Below are 20,032 nucleotides of genomic sequence, written 5' to 3'. Positions count from 1 at the left end.
GTGTGTGTGTGTGTTTGTGGTTTGTTTTGCCCTTCCTGGTCCCAGAAGGAAAACGGCTGCGTGTTCACTACAACAGAAACAGAAAGGCAGAGCTTTCGTGGGAGCCGCCAGCCCCAGCACAGCCCCACACCCCCCACCCCTGCCTCACCTATGGGGCCAAGCCCTCGCCCCGAGCAGGGCAGCACCCACAGTCCCACAGCTCCACTCCCAGCCGCCCCCCAGCAGCGCTATGCCCGGGCTGGGTGGGATGGAGGCTGCGGCGGAGCGGCTCGAGGTGAACCTATCGCGGGGCAGAGCCCGCAGGCAGGGCTCGGTTCCTCCGGGAGGCTCTGCCTCTGCTTAGTCTGCCTGGTTTGGTTTCTAGTGAGCGGTCAGTGTTAGTGCTGTGAGGGGCTGGGTCTGTCTTGCTAGTAGGGAGTGAAGCGGCTGTACCCTCCTCGGTATAGACTAGCCTGCAACATCAAAGATGAAAAAAAAAAAAAAGCCAATCAGTATTCAAGAGAAAGGCAAAGCCCATTTCTTCCCTTTCTTGTTTTCTATTTTTTTAAAAATTATTATTATTATTTTTTAAAATTCTGTCCTTGGGGTGCACAGGGCAGGCTCACCTGGGGCACCCAGTGCTGCCATGGGGACAATATGGGCTGAGGAGGGGCAGGGGGGTCCCGGTGGCCAGGGCTCAACCGGGGGATGTGGGAGGGTGAAAAATAAATACCAATTTAAAAAGGAAGAAAAAGGCCATTTGGCTTGAGATCCCACCCACAAGTGGGATTTTTCATCTTTGATGCTGGTTGCGAGGCTAGCTACAGATTGCTCCCTGCACACTGCCTGGGTCCTGCTGGGGACGATGCCACGCAGGGGCTGTGCTGCTCCGCACCCCTCCCGCAGCCCCCGACCCCCCCAGGCCGGCTGCAGCTCACGTGGGGCGCGTCGGGATGCAAAGAAAGGCCACGAGAGCTGCTCTTACCATGGTGCCGATGCTGTACGTGGCGGCGGGGCCGATGGTGTGGTGGTAGGGGTCTGCGGCTGCGTACACTCGGCCGTAACTAGGAGCAAACAGCAGCGGGGTGTTACTGGCCTTGGGGATGGGTCCTCTGCTGCTCCCCCTGCCCCCCACCCACAGCCCAGGGAGCTCTGATCTGAGAGTGCCACGCTGTGCCCAGCCCCGTCCTCAGGCTGCAGGAGCCGTGCTCTGCCATATGGGGCACCTCAACCTCCCCCCGAATTACGCCGCTGCTTACCTGTCGCTGTATGCTGCTGCTGCGGCCGCAGGCTGCGCGTATCTGTAGGCAGCATAGCCCCCCTGCAGCAGGGGGACAGAGAGAGGTGGCTGTGAGAGGGAGGCCCTGCTGGGGGGGGGGGGGGGGGGGGGGGGGGGGCCCCCCCCCCCCCCGGTCCGCCCCCCAGGGGCTGCAGAGCAGCAGTTGGAACCCTGCGGACAGCTGAACCGCCGGGCGCGTACCAGCCTCATTACCATTCCCCAGGGGCTTTCACAAACATTAACCTTAAAAAATTAAATTTCCAGAGGAGAGAATGTCACCTCCCTGATCGCTTTAATGAGGTGTCACGTTAGATAAATCCTTCAGCCGCCCGCCTGAAATATCGCCAATGGCTTTTTAAATATGGAGGTTAAATGCTGGTGTAAGACAGCGCACCGACACGCACCGAGGACATCAATCCCATGGGGCTGGGGCCATAAACCCACACTGTGCCACCCCCACCCGCACAGCAGCTCGGCCACTCACCCCCCCCCCCCCCCCCCCAGGTCCCCAGCACTGCGGTGTGCAGGAGGAGCAGTGCCCGATGGGCAGCACACCCATCCCTGCACAGCATCCCTGCAGGCAGCACTTACGTAGATTTCTGCTCCATAGAATCCATCCTGGTAGACAACCCTGCAAAAGGGGCACAGGAGTCAAAAGCTGTGGGCAGCAGGCATTGCACTTGGAGACAACCCAGCTATGCCCACGGTCATGCTGAGGGGACGCGGGGAGGTTGGGGTTGCAGGGTCTGGCACACTCAGCCCCACCAGGCATGAGGGCAGCAAAATCCCCAGGCAGTGCTCAACCCAAGGTGGGTGCATGGAGCAAGGTGAGCAGCAGAGCTGCAGGGAAACCTGGAGACAGACACCCAGGGACACAGAGCCCTGCAGCCACACAGAGGCTGGCTGTGACTGTCCTGGGTTCTGCTTGCAATCTGCACCTCGGCTTAAAGCTCTGATAAATGCACTCTGCTCTATGTGGACAGCTGTTGCTGCCAGGTAGGATGGATGGAGGTGACACCAGTGACCTGCAGGGAGTTGGGTACGGAGGGATGAGAAGTGGCTGTCAAGGCAGCTAGAGGTGCTGGGGGTGCAGAATGAGGGCATGGCCTGGGCTGGAGCTCCAAGCATGGTGGGCAGGGCCATGGGGATAGCAGAGAATAGCCTGGGCTGAATCAGTGCAGGAGCATCTCAGAGGTGGAGGCCAGACAGGCGCCAAGGAGCTGCAGCTTGCTCCCCAACACCTCCCTGCAGGAGGTGCAGGAGCCAGCAGCGCAGACACTGACAGCAGCAGAATTGAGGCAATTCAGCACCAAATGGAAAACCAAACAGAAGGCACCTTCTTGGGGCACCCCTGAGGGCCGAGTCAGCAGCAGGGCCGGCCAAGAGGCAGCTGCTGCAGCGTGCACAGAGTGGGACGGGAAGGGGCCGAGCCCCCGTAGCCGTGCTGGGCTGCAGCACAAGGTGGGACCCCCAGGCCTTGGGGTCCAAGTGGCACCGACCCCCCGCCAGCTCTGGTACTCACGCGCCATAGGTGGGGATGGGTGGCGGTGGGGGTGCAGCCCGGAACGTGTTGTAGACGGCGCGTCCTCGTCCCCGTAGGTGTGCCCCTCGGTAGGCCACAGCTGTCCCCGTGGCAGGGTATGGGAACCCCGTTACTGCAGGAGGGAGGGGACAAAGATGGGATTCCTGCAGCGGTGCCCACCTGCGGTCACTGCAGTACATCCCGTGCTGGAGCATCAATCTGTGCCCACAGCACTGCCCCGGGGATGAGGCTGCTGGGACACGGCCCCTGCAAATACGCTGGGGGAAAATGGGGTGTGGGGGGAGTGTGCATGCTGGGGAGCAGGGGGGAGGGGAAGAGGGGCGTGCAGGGGGCTGCTTGGAGGAGCAGTGGGGTGGAACACAGCACAGCCCCAGGACGGAGCTGAGGTTTTACCTGCATAGAACTCAGGGCCGTAGACAGCTCCCACCACTGGGTTCAGCTTCCAGCCTGCAAGCAGGGAAGGCTGGTGAGTTGGGGGAGACCCGCGGCTCTGTGCACCCATCCTGGCACCCCACTGGGCTCCCCCCATGGCTCCCATCCCTGGATGGCACGGAGGCACGCTGCCAGGTTCAGCAGGGAGCAGCCACTGCTGCCTCTGGCCAAGGGCACAGAGCACACGTGCTGCAGCCTAGCCTTGCAGCAACGGAAATGGTGCCCAGGGCTGCTCAGCACCTCAGCTGTGCCTGTGCCCACTCGATCTCTCTTTGCACTGGTCCCTACCGTTAGTGTAGGGGTTTGCAGTCTTCTTGTTCGTCATCACCCGGGCTGTGGCGTTGTTCACCTGCAGAGAGACGGGATGGGAGCTCAGTGCTGGCTGGCACAGGGCTGGCGAGGCAGAACTCCAGGCCTGCTCTGTGTGCATTACTGCTGAGAGAAACACCAGAGGGCAGGACAGGGCGAGCAAGGAGCCGTGGGACGAGGCTGACCTGCAGCTGTGACACCGCTGTGCCATGCCGATGGGGCCGTGACACTGTGCTGAAGGTGCCAGGCTCAGCCGCCTCCTATCCCCACCTCACAGGATGTGCCTGTGCCAGGAGCCCTGGCTGCTCCCACCAGCACCTGCCCAGCTCGGTCCATGGGTACCACTGTGCCCTGCCAGGCCCCACTCTGTGCTGCAGGGATGCTCATGCCCAGCTCACTCCACGCGCTGCCCTGCACACACTGCTCCTGGAGCTCTGCACAGTGCCACACAGCACAGAAACAGGAACACTGCTGGGGCTGGAGGACACGGCAGCTGCTTGCACAGTGGGTGCAGAGCTCCTCAGAGCCTTCTCCTCCTCCTGTGCGCTCCTCCATCACCAGCAGGATACTGCCAGAGCCCAGCACGCAGCCCCCAGCTCTCTCTACCCCTCAGGATTTTCCTTTGAGTCTCTCCCTATTGCTGTAAGTGATGAGTTCCCTGCAGCACACACGCATGCTCCCCGTGCTGCATTCACGGACGCATGCACACACTGGGCAGGCACCCCCAGGACATGCACATGGCAGGGCAGGCAGGGCACTAGCACACTTATCTGAGCACCTCAATCTTCCGGCCCTCTACGATCGTGCCATTCAGCTTCTCTCGTGCCCGGTCGGCATCTGTGCTAGTTTCAAAAGTTACAAACCCAAAACCCTGTGAGCAGAGGAGAAAAGGAGAAAGAAAGAGACAGAGAGAGAGAGAGAGAGAGAGAGAGAGAGGGTGCAGGGACAGAGAGAGAGAGAGGGGTGAATCAGGAGAGCTGGCAGAGGAGATAGCGGCCGCTGTATGGACCAGTACACAGGCCAGGTCCTGGTGGAGACCCCAGTGTCACCCACAAGCTGGGAAAAGAGTCTGGGAGAGGGCACAGAAAGCAGGGAAGATACAGCAGAGACACCCACACACAGAGGGACGCGAGCCGCCCCGCCGGGCATGGATTGCCCCCTCCCCCCTCCAGCAGCCTCACATCCCCACAGGCAGCACAGGGCAATGGGAGGTGCCCCCGGGATGGGGCAGGAGTGGGGCAGCTGGCACACGACCCCCAGAGGTGTGCACCCACCCGGGCTGAGCCGTGCCCGCTGCCAGGGCTCGCTGTAATGGTGGCACCCACCTTGGAGCCCCGCTCATTGAAAATGATCTCCACATCAAGGATCTTCCCAAATTGCTGCAAGTGGAGAGAGAAGAGAGTGAGCACCTGCAGAGCTCCCGGGCTACCAGCACAGGGCACATCCTGGTGTCCCTCGGTGCAATCGTCCCACCTGCCACACACTCCCCCTCCAGGACCTACAGAGGTCACTTCAAAGCCAGTGAGCCCCCAGTGCTCCAAATCCTAATGAGGGATGGGAGAGGTGAAGGGGAGACAAGGGCTGAGAGCCCAGCTGCTAACCAGGGCAGAAACCTCACTGAGCAGCAGAAGGGGGGGGACATGGTGGGCCAGGGGAAGGATGGTGGCAAGGCCCTGGGGTGACATGAGGACCGGGAGCCTGAATTGAGCCATGGGACACAGGGGGCTGCACTCACCCCAAACATTTGCCGCAGGTCGGGGTCCCGGAATCGGAAGGGGATGTTGGAGACGTGTAACCTCTTGGGCTGTTGCTTGTCTGTGTTGTCTGAGGAATGTAGCTGCTGGCTGTCTGTCTGTGCCGCTTCGTCTGTCTGCTGCAGGAGCACCGCCGCCTCATCAGCCGAGCCCTCCTCCCTCACCAGCACCACAAAACCCGACAAGGATCCGGGCTTGGGGACTGTGTTCCTCTCCTCTGACCCCAAGGACACCCCTGACCTTGCGTTCCCCCCTCTCTGGGCAGCACTGCACTACCCTCCCAGGTCTCTGCCAGCAGCAGGCACGGTGCAGGAGCAGCAGCATCTGGGATCCAGGGAAGGGCAACTCGGTGTGGGTGGGGATGGGAGTGACTTACAGAGAGCATCAGGTGGCACAAAGGCACATTCCGGGGGGGGATGGGGGAGAGCTGAAGGAAGCAGACCCTGCACACAGGGCTGCGGTGGCCGGCTGGGAAGTGCTCAGCTCAGCACTTTTTGCCCCCAGAGCTGCATTACAACCACATAATTGAAGCTATCTGATTGGAAAGCAGCCAAGCAGGTAGATTACAAGTGATTAGAAATGACGGGGGGGGGGGGGGGCGGCTATGGGGCAGTGAGCTGATCGCCGCAGGCTCCTGCTCCCCTGGGCATGGTGGGGGCATCTGGCATCCCAAGGGACCGTGACTGAGCTGCCAGCATCCCCCATACCCTTCCCTTACCGGTACCGTCTGCGTCCCTGCTATGGACTGTGTGCTGGCGTCGGAGCCCGGCTGCTCGGCGTGGCTCTGTGCTGGTGTGTAGAGGGTCATGGCGTGCTCCGGTACTGTGCTTTGCCCCGAATAGTCCTGCGTGGGGTGGGGGTGCGGCGGCGCGTACTCTGCGGGGATGCCGTTCTGGGGGGGCGGGGGGTACTGGGCCGGGGGGTAGGGCTGTGCCATCGCGTCAGGCGGAGCCGTGGCGTCCTGGTTACCCTGCGAGACAGCGGCGCCGAACCGTCACCTCCAGGAAAACGACCCCGAAGTGCCAGGGCTGCGGGTCCCGAGGCTGCAAACCCCCCGCCCCGTCCCAGCCTGCGCTATCCCTGTGCCGCGCCACTCCTGCCCCGTGGCCGCAGCTGAGCCCCCATTCGCTCCGAGCCCCACTTTGCTGAGGCTCAGGTAGTGGGAGAACGGGGCTGGAGCACACGGCATGGCAGAGACCAAGGCCGTGCTGCAGCGGGGAGCCCCACGCATCACCTCGTGGTGATGGGAGCCAGGGCAGCCCTCGGGGAGGAGGGTAGCACGGGGCAAAGAACAGCCAAACCACTGCACAGAGAGCTGTGCTCATCGGGTAGTGGGGCAGCATCCTGAGTGCTTGGAGCCCAGCCGGGAGGGCACCACGGAGGAGGCAGCAGGGCCAGAGGGCAGGGATGTCAGCTGCCCCTTGGCAAACGGCAGGCAGGTATCAATTAACTGCTAAATATTTGATTAGCCCCTTTGCTGTAACGCAGCTGGCCTGGCTGCCCCGGTCAGACGAGGTGAGCAGCACCTGCGCTGTGAGCTGCTCAGGGCTGGGGCTGCCACAGGATATGGGGGTCTCTCCTGCCCACAGCCCTCTGCAAATCCCCCCATAACCCCTCTCACACACATGTACGCTCCGTGCAGGTGGCCGAGCACAGCACTGGCAGCCCCTGCAGATGCTTTACAACCACCTCTCGCCCATGAAATACATCTGTGGCTCAGACCGTGCAGACAAGCTCCTTAATTGTGTGTGCGGCCGATTTATGGTGTGGAGGGACGCTGGGGAGGGGAAGGGAGGGAAAGGGGGGGGGGGGGGGGACTGTGCTGCTAGCCACAATCCCTCACCTGCCTTCCTTCCCCACTTGCAGGGAGAGCAGAGCCTGCGCCAGGGGCACGGTGGGGACCACATGCAGCCAACCAGCCCCGCACATATCTGCAAGTCATTCACAGCCTCACATCGCCTTCCCGTGCTGACTCAGCTGCTTGGGGACGCGCCAGCCAGATGCGCTGCCAGCGCAGCCGGGACGGCGGTACTGCAGGACGGCGCGGGCAGCAGGGCCAAGGCACTGCCCCCCTGGTACCCACAGGGCTCTCATCCCGTTCTTTGTCTGCTCCCCAAACACCCCAGCCCAGGATCCCCCCCAGCAGCAGGCAGGCCCCCAACAGCCCCATGGCCGTGCTCCCCGTGCCCAACCCTCCTACCCGCATCCCCAGCAAGGAGCTGGCAACAGGAGCATCCCGCTGCACTCCCGTGCCCCCCTGCACTGCACACTCATCCTTGCTGCCGCCATAACCTGGACCAGCCCTCAGCAGGGCAGGGATTGAGCTGTTGCCCATCAGTGCTCAGTTCGCTTCCTTCTCCAAGGCTTTACCAGGGAGGTTTTTGCTTCAGATATGAAAATCAAGGAGGGGAGCACTTTGAATTGGTAAACCTAACCCAGCAATGGGTCCCAGTAGGACAGAGCCAGCCCCTGCCATGGTCTCTGCCCCAGGAGTGGGGCACCCTGTGGGACCAACAGCCCTGGGACGGCCCACACAAGTGGAGCCATGGGGCACGGGGTGGGCAGGGGATGCAGACAGGTGCCTACCCCACCTGTGTGAGTCTTGGACCCCGCTGGCTCCTCGCCAGCCCGTGTTGACAGTCACGTTCATATCTGTTATTAATTAGGGCTGTCGCAGTGCTTGTCTGCCCAAGTATTATTTCATTCAGGGACCATTAGGTTCCCCTGTTTTGCTGCTCGCTGTCTCCGGGCTGCTGGTGCTGCAGAGGCACAGATCTACGTCTCCTGCATGCCTCCTGCATGCCACCCCCAGCAGGCCAGCAGCGATGGGGCAGAGCCCTGCGAGGGGATGGGGATGTGAGGGGTTTGGCTGAGCAGTGCCTGCTGACTGCTGCTGCTCGGCTCCGTGCTCCGCACTGCTCACCCCTCCCTGCGCTGCATGCAGCCCAGGAAACCCCAGCTCAGTGCAGAGCCCCATGGCACAGCCATGCCTGCGCCCAGCTGGGTTTGTGCTCGCAGGGCCCTGAGGTGAGGGTGACGGGGAACCCCTGCAGCCAGGTGCCTGCAGCTCTGCGAGCTCAGAGGTGATGCTGTGCTCCAACGGGTGTCCATGAGCCGCAGTTCCCTGCCGGGAGCGCAGGGGATGCTCCCGCATGGCACTTTGTAGGGCGGCTTTCCGCATTTTCATTAAAAGATGTTCTGGTTATTAATGGCCCGTGGCCCTCATTTAGCAAATGAGACAGGAGATTAGCGCGGTGCCCGAGACCGAGCGCAGAGCAAAACAGGCAGTGCTGGGGCACGGGCAGAGGCGGCCACCTCCCTGCAATGCCCGGCAGGACACGGCTCCCTGAGCACAGCCCTAACCCATCCCTGTCCCCATCCCCTGTCCTGTCCCCACCTCCTGCCCCATATCCATCCCTGTCCCCATCCGTAGCCCCTGCCGCAGCAGGCCAGCTATCCCTGCGCCATAGCAGGCAGGGGGTGGTTATCATCTTTAGCTGATTAAATGTCCCTCATTAACGAGTTTCTTTAATTAATGAAGTTTTTTTGTTTGCTCCACTTGCTTTCTCCCCACCGCACTCTGCCTCCTCAGCACAATCCAGGCCATTTCCTTTCAAGTCATTTAGCGCGTGGGGCCGGTTCCTGCCGACGCCGCACTTTGGTGATTGTAGCTGTCAGCTCGGGGCTGACGACGCCATTTTTAACATTTTTCTCCTTTTTAAGAAAAAGAACGCATCGGGAATCCCACCAACACAGAGGAAGCGTCGGTGCCACCTGGCTGAGCACAGTGCCATGAGGGGTACCAGTGGCCCGTGGCACATCCCCGTGCTCTGCATGCAGGATGGGTCCCGGCCAGCACGGGACTGCCTGCAATTCCACCTGCATCTGGGCAGCTGCAACAGAGCTGCAGTGTGCAGTGTGAGTGTTGCGCCCACCTGCGCAGTGCTGGGGAGCAGCCTGGAAAAGGGTGAGGCTGCTTGTGGCCTCTGCGGAGTGCTCTGCTTCTGTGTGCAGGGATGCAATGAGAGCATCTGCAAGCGCTGCCCCAGAGCGGGGCAGCGCAAGCAGGGCTGCAGCAGAGGGAATGTCCCAGCCATGGTGCCATGAGGGTCCCTGCACGGCCATCTGCGGAGAGCCACGCGTCCCCTCTTCGATCCGGCCGCTCTCTCATGCTAATGACTGTCAACACGAAACAGAGGCCGTGAAGGGGAAGAAAATTACTCCCTGAAAAGGAATTGACTGATCCCCGTCATTTCTCAAGGAATCACTGACCTGTGAATATTTCATTACCCAAAATGCTGCGCCATCCATACAAAGCAGTGCTCCCGGCCCTGGGGCAGCACAGCTGCAGATCCAGGCTTGGGGGGGGGGGGTCACGAGGCCCCACGTGTGGGGGCTGATGGGGAGGACGTCCCATGCTGGGGGCAATCCCTGCCCACCCTGTGCTGGTGGCACAGCCTGCGGTGCTCCAGGACGAGGAGTGGGGAAGGAGCAGTGAAAGGAGGCGAGGAGCTGGAGGTGTCAGTCCATAATGTCTTCATTAAGGATGTGGCAGGGGAGGGGTGAAGAGCCCGTTAATGGCATCTGCTAGGGATGCTCAACTGGGAGCTCTGCTGAGAGGATGCAGGGCTGCAGGCAGGGACCCCGTGGCACAAAGCTCAGCCGGGGCAGCGCGGTGCAGGAGCAGGAGGGGACAGAGTGCAGCTCCAGTGAGCGGCCCTGGGGATGCCCTCCTGCAGAATGCTGTGGGCTGGGAGATGGGTGGCACCATTGGCTGGTGGCACCTGGAGCTGCCCTGGCTGTGTGTTTTCACTGTCACCTCCAGCGTGGGACTGACGGGGCTGGGAGGGATGGGGTCCAGCATGGGCTCCTGCCTCCATCAGCCGGAAACTTCGGAGCTGAGGCTGCATGAAATATTCATGAAGTAAATGGTGCAATTTCATCTGCATTCAGCCAACTTCATGTATATTTCAGAGTATTATGAAATGATAATGTTGTGTAACTGAGGCGAGACGGGGGTGCTTCATGGGGGCTCCAGGACGCCGCCACCTCCCACCTCCCCGCGTGCCTGGGACATTTCCTGAGCTCACACGGACCTGCGCAGGGAGGGACTGTGCTGTGTCTGTGCTGGAGATGGGCCAGGACGTGCCGTGTCTGGGGCTGCAGCGATTGCAGGATGTTGCTGTGGGATGTGGAGCCCTGCCCTGCCCGGCGGAGCAGCGCAGACCCGGGGAAATGCATGCACTCGGCCAGGATTTCCAGGAGTGTTCATTCTGTATCAGCCACCAAAGGGCCTGGGCAGCTGCTTACAGAAGAGACACAAGCACGGCTGTGTCAAGCGTGGAGATGGGATAGGAAGGGAGCCACGTCCCCAGCAGTGCCCACCCGAGCTACCTGCTCCTGCTGAGCTCCTGCAGGCATTCCTGCCTCGGGGCATTCCTTAGCTCTGTTTTTCTGCCTGCTCTTGCAGTGTGGACAGCCCTGCTCTGCCTTACCCACAGTACTCATTGTCCAGCACAGGGGCCCTGCATCCTAAAGCCAGACAGTGACAGTGCCCTCGTGGGCTCTGGATGCAGCCAAATCCCTTGGCAGAGCCCATCACTGCCATCCACCACCACGGGCTCTGGCACAGCTGCATACAGCACTTCCCCACATGCACACTCGTGGGTGTTCAGCAGCCACGTACCCGCGTGTGCACGGAGCTGGGCTCACACACGAACCTCTCTAATAGGCAGTCAGAAGCATAATTTTTCCTCTAATTACATATTCAGCACTTCTGAGAAAATGAGATTTTGGTAATTCAATTGGACTGAGAAGCAGGGCTATAATAAAATGAAATTTGTAACAATCGTGCAGTTAAATTAGTTAAATGGAGAGGAAGGAGCTGTGGAAAATTGACCCCTCGATCTCCTAAAGACTAATCAGACATTTGAACCGAGTTGTGCTAACAAAGCCCCTGGGGTGTTGCAGCACAGAGAGAGGGGAGGAGACTGGAGACATTTGAGGGAGGAGGAGTGGGCACGGGGGGGGCACCCTGGTCCTGGTGCTGGGGGTCACAGGGAGGAACCGGGTGGGCATCCTGCAAGCCAAAGGGGCTCTGCAGCAGGTACACAGCAGCCTCTGTATCTTGTTGTTCAGCTTTTTATTTTTTTTTTCTCTTGTAAAAGAAAAGGAGAAAAAGACGAGTTTCTCATTTGCAAGTTAATTAGCCTAATTAGCTCTAATTAAGAGCTCCCCACACAATGCAGATCACAAATAAGCTGCCACCGTCGCCTGCCTCTCACTCTTCTCTCCCTCTTTTTGATTTCAGACAGGAGCCTGCAGGAGGCTGTGGCCGGTGCTGTGCTGGGTGTTGGGACACGAGGAGGGAAGGGTGGCAGAGCCCAGTGCAGCCCCTACTGCCGGACACCTGCACAGAGGTGTCCCCAAGCAGCACGGGGCTCTGGGAAGAGATGGAGAGAAATCTGGAGACAGAGAAATGGAGAACAGGTCTGCAAAGCCTGGAAGGTTCAGGACAAGCTGCTGCAGGCTCCTGCCCAGCTGTGGGCTGCGTGCAGGAGGCAGCGGGGACATTGTGAGGACACAGCGTGCCCAGCACGGTGCGGGATGGGCAGCCAAGTGCAGCTCCTCCTGCTGCTTCCCCACTGCCATCCTGCACCACCCCAGCACTTCCAGCTGCTCTCAGCTCCCGGCTCTGCTGCAGCAAGGCTGGAGGAGGCACGGCGGCAGGAGGGGAGCAAAGGGTGAGAAGTTGGGGGGCCGCGTGGCACGTCACAGCCCCTGCCCACCTTCCCCCGCACCGCTGAGGGAACAGATGTTGCGTGGCACTGAGAAACAGCAGCAATCATGTCAGTTTATGTGTCATTTTCTACTTGGGTAATGCAAGCAGTGAAGGATTGCTGCTCGGAGATGAGATGAAAATCATGACAAAGTGCTGCAAGCCCAGCACTTTGGCGAGGGGGAGCGAGCAGTCAGCCCTGCCTCATGCCTGCCTGGTGGAGCCTGCAGTGAGCCCCACCAGCACAACACGGGCTGCTGGGACGGGGGGGGCACCCAGCTTGGCACCGCAGTCACGCTCCGGCTCCAGCACCCACCACGAAGGATTGGAGGGAGAGATTTCAGGAGCGGGCACGGCAGCCCCGCAGCTCTGATGGAGGGGATGGCCGAGATGCTGAGCCACCCCACAGCCCCAGGCAGTGGCACCCACGTGTCCCCAGCGCTGAGGCCAGGGCTGCCTGCACACCACTCTCCCAACACTGTCCCTGTGGAGTCCCTCCTCCACGCAGGTCTCCTTCCAGCGCTCGTCTCACTCTGTGTAATCGCTTCCCGGTGCCAGGGATCGCATCTCAGCAGCGCTGCTTACACAGGGGCTGGAGCGAATCCTGCTGATGCTGTGCAAAGCCAATTTCTAAGCTCGGCGCGATGCAGACAGGATGAGGGGGTGGTGGGTGGGGGCTGAGCTTTGGGGGTGCAGGAGCTGATGGAGCCAGCTGTGTGCTGGGAAAACACAGGAGCAGCAAAGCCAGAACTCGGCACGGAGACACCGGTCAGGGGAGCGGGGCTTGCCAGGGGATTTGGGAGGGTAGGGTAGATGCTTGCCCTGTGCCAGACACCACAGCCCCCTGGCACAGCTGTCCCGCAGGGGAATGTAACCCCCAGCGCCCCCACTTGGCACCAGGGTGAGGTGTGGGCAGCACAGGGCACCCATAGGGTGGGTGTGGGGAGTGCAGGGAGGCTGAGCCTAATTACACCTCATCCCCGCAACGGCTGCCTGTAATGCTTTAAAGAATGATAGATACTAAATCTAATTTAATCTACTCATTCACCCATCACTATAGCACTAAAATAAGAATATACCTATAAAAAGAGCATCGCCAGGCAGGGTAGGCCTAAATTACAGCTATTGTGGGAAAAGCGGCTTCACAAAAGCTAAAATTAATGCTGGTGCTTTCAATATATTAAAAGAAAAAGAAAAGGCAAACATATTTGTTGCAGGTCTAAAGCCATCTTTCCTGTGCAGGGATGGGGTCCGGGCTCCCATTCCATGAAATGTGCACGCAGGGGATGGAACCAGCTTTTAAACAAACCCGCTGCTGCAACAGCTACAACACTGCTAGGAATAGACTTGCTCCCTAAAAATATAATCTGCTAAACTTGGCAGCGGCCCTTTTGGAGAGGAATTTTCCAAGCAGCCTTTTGCAGAGGCTGTTCCCCAGCTCGGATCAGCCCACAGCGCCGGAACTGGGCAATGCTGGGGGCTGTGGGGACACTCGATGTGCTGAGCCCACCCACAGCCACCCTCACGTCCAGCCCCACCGTGCCCATGAGCACAGGATGCTGCAGCCGGGCTCCTCCGCTCTAACGCTGATGCTGAGTCTCAGCGCCTGGGGCTGTTCCGGGTCAGCAGTGTGTCTCTTCCTGGAGTGATTAGCTGCTCTTATATAATTACAGCAGAGGCACTTCAAGCAGTGACTGATTCCTCTGGTAACTAAATGCAACCACCAAGGTCTCGCTGCGCATGAGGCCCTGCCCGAGCTCAGCACCGCACTATGGCTTTGGGTACGGACGGAGCATTCCCATCCCCTCTGGCCACCAGCCCTGCTCCCAAACCCACGGCCCCTCCAGGGGTCCCACGCTGCCGGGCTCTGCAGCACGCCCAGAGCTGCAGCACGGTGCAGACAGGGGCTGAGCTCCAGTGAGCTGCCACAGCCAGGCTGTCCACAGTGCCTGCCGAGCCAAAACTGTGCAGAGAGCTCCATTTCTTGGTCATTCCCTCCAATGCCATCAAGATCAAAAACATCGGTGCAACAGAGCAACACCAACAGAGCTGCCTCTGCAGGAATGGCTAAAGCAAATGGCAGTGGGGACCAGTGAGCACACCGCAGTGGCAATGCCATTCTCCAGGTCCTGGAACCCCAAGCAAAACCCAGCATACACGGCCTCGGCACAGCTGTTGGGCACCAGCACTGAGTACCACCGACACACACACACTGCACCTGCTGTGTGCCACCCACCCTGCAATGTGGATGCCAGGCTCGCACCCTAACCCTGAGCTGAACTTCCCACGGACAGCCTCAATCCACAGCACAATTTGGAAAAGAAGTTTGTTGAACTCTCCCAGGTGTTTGGTGCATGGGTGCACTGACATCGTCGCGTCCAAAACGCAAAGTGAGTCCATGGACTGAGCACTGCCCAGTGAGTGGGGCAGGGCTGACGTGCCTGCTGCTCAGATGGACTGGGCAAAAAGCCCTGCCCCGTGCCATTCACTTCCCCACGCCGTTCCCCACGTGGTCGCTGCCAGCCCTGTCCTGTGCCCGACGTCTTGCTGCAACCTGCACCAGAAACATCATCTCCAAATGCTGTGCAGACCCTCAGCGACAGACAGAGCTGATGGAAGGACAGAGGCTTTGGCCTCCACCTCAGTCACCGCTGGGTGAAAACCTGACTCCAAATTTCTCCATAAAACCCTCCTCTCATGCTTGTGAGGCCAAACCTGCAGCCGAGGAACAGAAGACATCAGGGAGAGCAGGAGGACGGGTACAACACCACCTCCAAATTACAGCAATGGGGCAGCGAAGGTCCCAGAAACTGCTGGACGCAATCAGGGCTGAGCTGCACTGAGACAAGCACTTTTCCTTCCACAGACCTCAGACACCTCTTGCACACATCACAGTGGTCTCCAGTAGCACGGCCTGAGCCTGCCCCAAGAGCTGCCATTCCCCACAGCCTCCAGCACCGGCACCGGCACAGCCTGGGAGCTGCGGGCAGTGCAGCCGCTCTGCGCCGGGTGCTGCAACGAGTGGAGCAGCTGCCTTGAAGCATCTGCCGCTCTCCCTGCAGACACACAGAACCCTCCCCTGGGAGTGGGTGGGGGCCTGGGGATGATTCCTGCCTGGTGTCAGAGGCCCTGAGCCCCCCCGGTGCACCAGGACAGCTGAGCAGCAGCTGCGGATGAGCTGCTGTGCTCTGCGCAGCCCAGGGAAGTGCAGATCAAAATTCAGCCCAACCCCAGCTCGCCCACAGCCTCTGCCTGCAGGAAGGTGGAATAAATCACGCACCGTTCTGGCCAGCCTCTGCAGCAGCCCCGCAAGCTCCAGACCCTTGCACATGCAGCAGCTCCGCACACTTGTGTAACCAGCAGTGCCTGCGCCAGCCCGGCCCCGACGCGCTGCATGGAGCAGCCCAGGCCTTGCTGTCCCCAACCCCAGCCCGGCTGCATGCTGGCTGCAAGCAGACATGGGCTCAGGGAAGCAATGCACAGCCCCCATCCCCTGCCCAGGCCGTGGGGCTGCACCGTGCCGGCCGCTGTCCCCAGCTGCCAGGTGAGCATGCAGGCCAGGCAGAGCGCGGTAGGATGCTATGAATTTTTAAACTCCTGAAAGCACAAATGGAGCAGTTAGCCCGGCTGGGAGACTGGGATTTCCGATGCAGCAAAGAGGCTTTTGAAGAAAATACCGCCTCCCTCAAGCTGCACGTCCCCGGGGATGGCGAGTCTGGAACTCAGCGTGTGGGATCAGGCAGCAGCCAGGAGCTTTGAGCCCTGACGGGAAGTTGGGAGCAAAGCTGAGGGCGCACAGACCTGCTGGTGCCTGCAAGCCAGCGCCGGCTGCGTGAGCTCCGGCCCAGCGCCCTCCTGGGATGCACCTGCAGCACCCCGTGCCCGCATCCAGGCAGCACCATCCACCCCAACATGACCCCTGGCAGCACGCAGACACACACTCAGGTGCACATGCAGCTCCTCGCTTCCCGTTCTGCCTGGGCCGGAGCAGTGCAGTCCCCGTGCACGGAGCATCGAGCGCTCCCGGCTGTGCTGAGCAGCAGGAGCTGGAGCTGTGCCCGCTGCCCGCCTGCAGCACCGCCTCGGTCCCACGCTACCCAGCCATAATCCCACCACCTCACAGAGCAGAAGAACTGGTGGGACCCCGCAACCAACCGACCTCGCACCCGAGGAGCAGGAGCTGCCAACGCGACGCAACGGTGGGAAGGATGCGCCGGGGAGGCCGGGAGAAGCTGGGGAGGAAGAGGTTAAACTCTGACCCTTCGCTTAGAGAAAGCACGTGTGAGCCGCAAAGCAAAAAAATCCCCAGAAGAGGGTCACTTACCTGTTGGAGGTAGAGGAAGGCTGGAGGACAGGGGAGAGAGTGAGGAAGCATGCCTGAGTTGGAGACAAGGAGGCAGCCCGAGTTAGCCATGGAGCACAGCATGTGTTGACAGGTAGCCGTGAAGCTGCTCGCAGTTTCGTCCTCTTCTACACACTGCTTATCCTCTGTCTTCCTGGCTCTCCCCTCTGGCTCTCCCCCTCCTCTTCCGTCCCCTCCCGTCCCCCTCGGGCGCTATTTAGGAGGAATTCATCTGAGGAAGGCTGGCCCCGCTCTGCTCTGACACTGCCGGAACAATGCTCGGCTATTTACTTCGGTGCCATTAGACACTGGCACTGAATGAACGGTCTGCAAAGGGTGTGCGTGTGAGAGAGAGAAGGAGAAGGGGGAGAGAGAGAAAGGAAGGGGAGGAGGAAGGGAGAGAGGGTGAGGGAGTGAAATAAAAGGGGTGGGAGTTGGAGGAGGAGGGGGAGTCCCCTGTGCATTCAGACATCAAACAGAGCTCTGTGTAAAATGAAGAGAATCCGTAATGACATGAGAACAGCTGATCCCGCACTTAACCCCTCCGCCGCTGCCGCTCGCTCGCGGTTGGCTTCCCCGGCCCCGGGCGGCCCCGGGCACGCGCGTTGCGGGGCGGGGGCGGCGCTGCGGCGGCTGCGGGGCTGCCCCGCTCCTCGGCGGAGCCGTGCGCTGCGGCGGCACCGCGTCGGGAGCCGGGACCGCGCCGGGAGCCCCGCAACCGCCACCCCCCCTTTCATCCCCCCCGCGCCCCGCCGGCGGCCCCGGGATCCCCCCACGCACACACAGCGGGACACGTGCACACGCACCACGCTCTCCCCCAGGAGACACACACGCAGACGCGGCCTCGCGTGGAGCCGCGCACCGCACCCGGCTCCTCCTCCCGCAGCCGCAGCCCCGCGGCATCACCGCTGCTTTGGGGGGGGATCGGCCCCGCCACGCGTGTGCGGCCCCTCCCCGAGCCGCGGCCCCCGCGCCGGCCCCGGCCACGCACCGGCTGCGGCGCGGGCTGGGGGCACTCCGGGGATGCTGCCAGCAGCCCTGACGAATCGATACCACGCACACCTTTGTCACAGCTGCCATGGCAATAGCCTACGTGCCGGCACCGCGAGGGACGGCCGCGTGTGCTCGGCCCGCTCCCACCCCGCCGCCTCCCACCGCGGACCCCGGGGTGCCGCAGAACCGGGTGCTGCTACGGGGGGTCCCGGCCCCGCGCCCCACGCTGCCCACCCGCACACGGAGGCTGGCACCGCAGCACGGCCACGGAGCTGCCGGGATGGCTTTGTCCTGGGGTATGTGGGAAATGAAACCTGGGTGCCGTTCGGTTTCCATCTTGGCCAAATGTGATGCACAAAGGCAGGTCTGTGCCAGCAGCTGCTGATGCTCTGTCTCCTCTGGAGCCTCCAGCACATGAACAGCCCTATTTGGAGGCTGGGATTTTCCACAGTATCCCTAGACATAGCGACATGCTGCAGTGTCCTGGTACAATCGCAGCGGTTCCAGTTTCTGCTGCAGATACTCATCAGACGAGGCGTATTGCATGGCCAACCCTGGGCCACCTGGCAGAACCTCGTGGAAACAACTGCTCCAGGAAAAGCCATCCTTAACAGAGTGCAGCTAGGGGTTAGGGGGATCCCAACCCTGCATGGGGTCCTGCTGCTGGGCAGAATGCGCTGCCGAGGACGCAGGGTGCCAAATCGGAGAGGGGGACCCCAGACTGAGCGGAGTTCTCACCACCATCATCCCCTGCCGTTGAAAACAGAAGGATCCAGGCAGCAGCACCCACTGCCAGCAGCACCCTCAGCTACTGCTGGCACACTCCGTGAGCTCCTCTGTCCCACCCTGGCCACTCACCCTCCAACTCCTGTGGGACCACGAGGGACCCCAGACCGACAAATTGACCCTCCCCAGGAACCATGGTGCTCAGACCCTGTGCTCACTGCTCTCCTCCAGCTCCAGAGCTCTACAGCTTCCACGCTTCTCTCCCCTGCGTGCTCCAGCACCCAGGGCAGCCACGCAAAGGCAGAGGAGCACGTCCCCAAAGCCCCTCCTTGTGCAGCTGCGGTGAGGGGTCTGCACCACACACACGTCTGGCACAGGGTGAGGATGCCCTGCCCAGCAGACACCCCCTCTGCTCTTACACAGAGGTAAAAAGGGAAGGCATGGCCCACAGCATCCAACCAAGCAAACCACGTGAAGTGAGCGCTGGGGATGAGGTCCAAGATGAGGTCATCTGCCTGTCCTCCCCCTCTCCAGAGCCTGGCTCCGGGCAGGGTGACTCAAACACACTCCTGGCGGGTGGCAGCGCCGCAAGTCCTGGCACTGCCCTGTGCCAGCAGGGCCAGCACCGAGGGGTGAGGAGAGGTGGTGTTCCAGCAGGGAGCGGGGTGCTGGCAGCCGTGCCCAGCTCCGTCCCCAATGGGCTGCAGGCGCTCCGTCCAGGAGCCCTCCACACCATCAGCAGCAGGAATTTGCCACATTTGCCCTGTGCTCCTCTCCCCAACACAGCAGTGATCTCTGTGCTCCTGCGCATGATGCAAAATCCCATGGGATGGAGAACCAGGAGCCAAGGAATGCTCGCATCTCCTCTCTTCTTCTTGCCCAGCGTCTGCCTGGCTGCAGTGGGAATGCTGTGCCAGCCCACTGCCAGCTCAGGGTAGGAACAGGTCCTTAGCACCACCCATGGCCCATTTCCCTTGCCCTGCTGCTTCTACCCACCCCAGCTGGTGGCACAGTCGAGCTGGGGAGACTTGGCCAGAGCTGTGCAGCCCCACAGAGCTGCAGCCCTGGAGGAACCCCTCCGAAACTCAAAGTCTCCAGGAAGGAAAGTTTATTTATCTGTTTAATTAAGAAGTGTTCACCAGGCACACAGACCCCGTTCCATCTGTCTCACTTAGAGCCATGTCCCAGTAAAATTAAACCTAATAAATATCAGAAGAGGGAAAGCAAAGGGCACATGTAAGATATATGATCAAAGGCAGAAGTTGCACAGGGCTGCAGTTCTAAGCACATCTTTCTCTCTGCCCTTCGGGGATGGGTTGGCGACGCGCTCCCATGCACAGGATGGGGCTGGCTTTCCTTCAAATCAGCACTATTTTCATTTTTTATTTATTTTAAATGAACCCTTGAGGGCTCCTTGGTTTTCTTTTCTGGAAGAGGGAGAAGAGCGTGGCACCAGGGTGGGAGCAGCCCCAGACAACAGCTCAGAGCCCAGCAGAGTGCTGGAGGCTGGCAGCCGATGCTGGGCCAGGAGGGATGGAAGGAGGGACCTGCCTGCGGGAAGGCCAAACCCAGCACTGCCCCTGGGATGTACAGGGTGTATGTAATGATGGTGGCCCAGCGAGGCTGCGTGGTGCTTGGAGATGTGTGGTCACATCTGCCATGTGCTCAGCTCCTCTTTCCATTGGAAAACTTCACCCAAGTGCTAATCAGGGTGACATCTACCCAGAGCGCAGCTCAGAGCTCTGCTCCAAGCACTGGGGCACCACCAGACTGCAGCTGCGAGCAAAGCACCCCGCAAGCACAGCACACACCTGGTCCTCTCCTCCAACCCAGTCCACAGTGCCCCCAAGCTGAGGCACTCATTAATTAAAAGCTCATTAGTTGCTACTCACAGACA

At 60.8% G+C, this 20,032-nt stretch overlaps 1 protein-coding gene across 1 annotated transcript in view; it reads right to left on the bottom strand.

The window, feature by feature from the left end:
• Positions 1-370: 370 nt before the first annotated feature.
• Positions 371-20,032, bottom strand: part of RBFOX3 (RNA binding fox-1 homolog 3) — a 48,832-nt gene continuing 29,170 nt past the window's right edge. The window contains 12 exon segments of the mRNA XM_042821196.1: positions 371-452; positions 965-1,043; positions 1,239-1,300; positions 1,850-1,889; positions 2,781-2,913; positions 3,195-3,248; positions 3,522-3,582; positions 4,321-4,413; positions 4,868-4,921; positions 5,278-5,415; positions 6,015-6,266; positions 16,399-16,451. Coding sequence (XP_042677130.1) covers positions 408-452; positions 965-1,043; positions 1,239-1,300; positions 1,850-1,889; positions 2,781-2,913; positions 3,195-3,248; positions 3,522-3,582; positions 4,321-4,413; positions 4,868-4,921; positions 5,278-5,415; positions 6,015-6,266; positions 16,399-16,451 — 1,064 coding nt within the window. The 3' untranslated portion in view covers positions 371-407.

The sequence above is a fragment of the Centrocercus urophasianus genome, unplaced genomic scaffold (assembly GCF_019232065.1).
Source record: "Centrocercus urophasianus isolate 14NV4802_14NV808 unplaced genomic scaffold, USGS_Curo_1.0 seq_190, whole genome shotgun sequence".
NCBI lineage: Eukaryota > Metazoa > Chordata > Aves > Galliformes > Phasianidae > Centrocercus > Centrocercus urophasianus.
The sequence above is the reverse complement of the archived record's forward strand: the minus strand, read 5'-3'. Positions and strand labels throughout refer to the sequence as shown.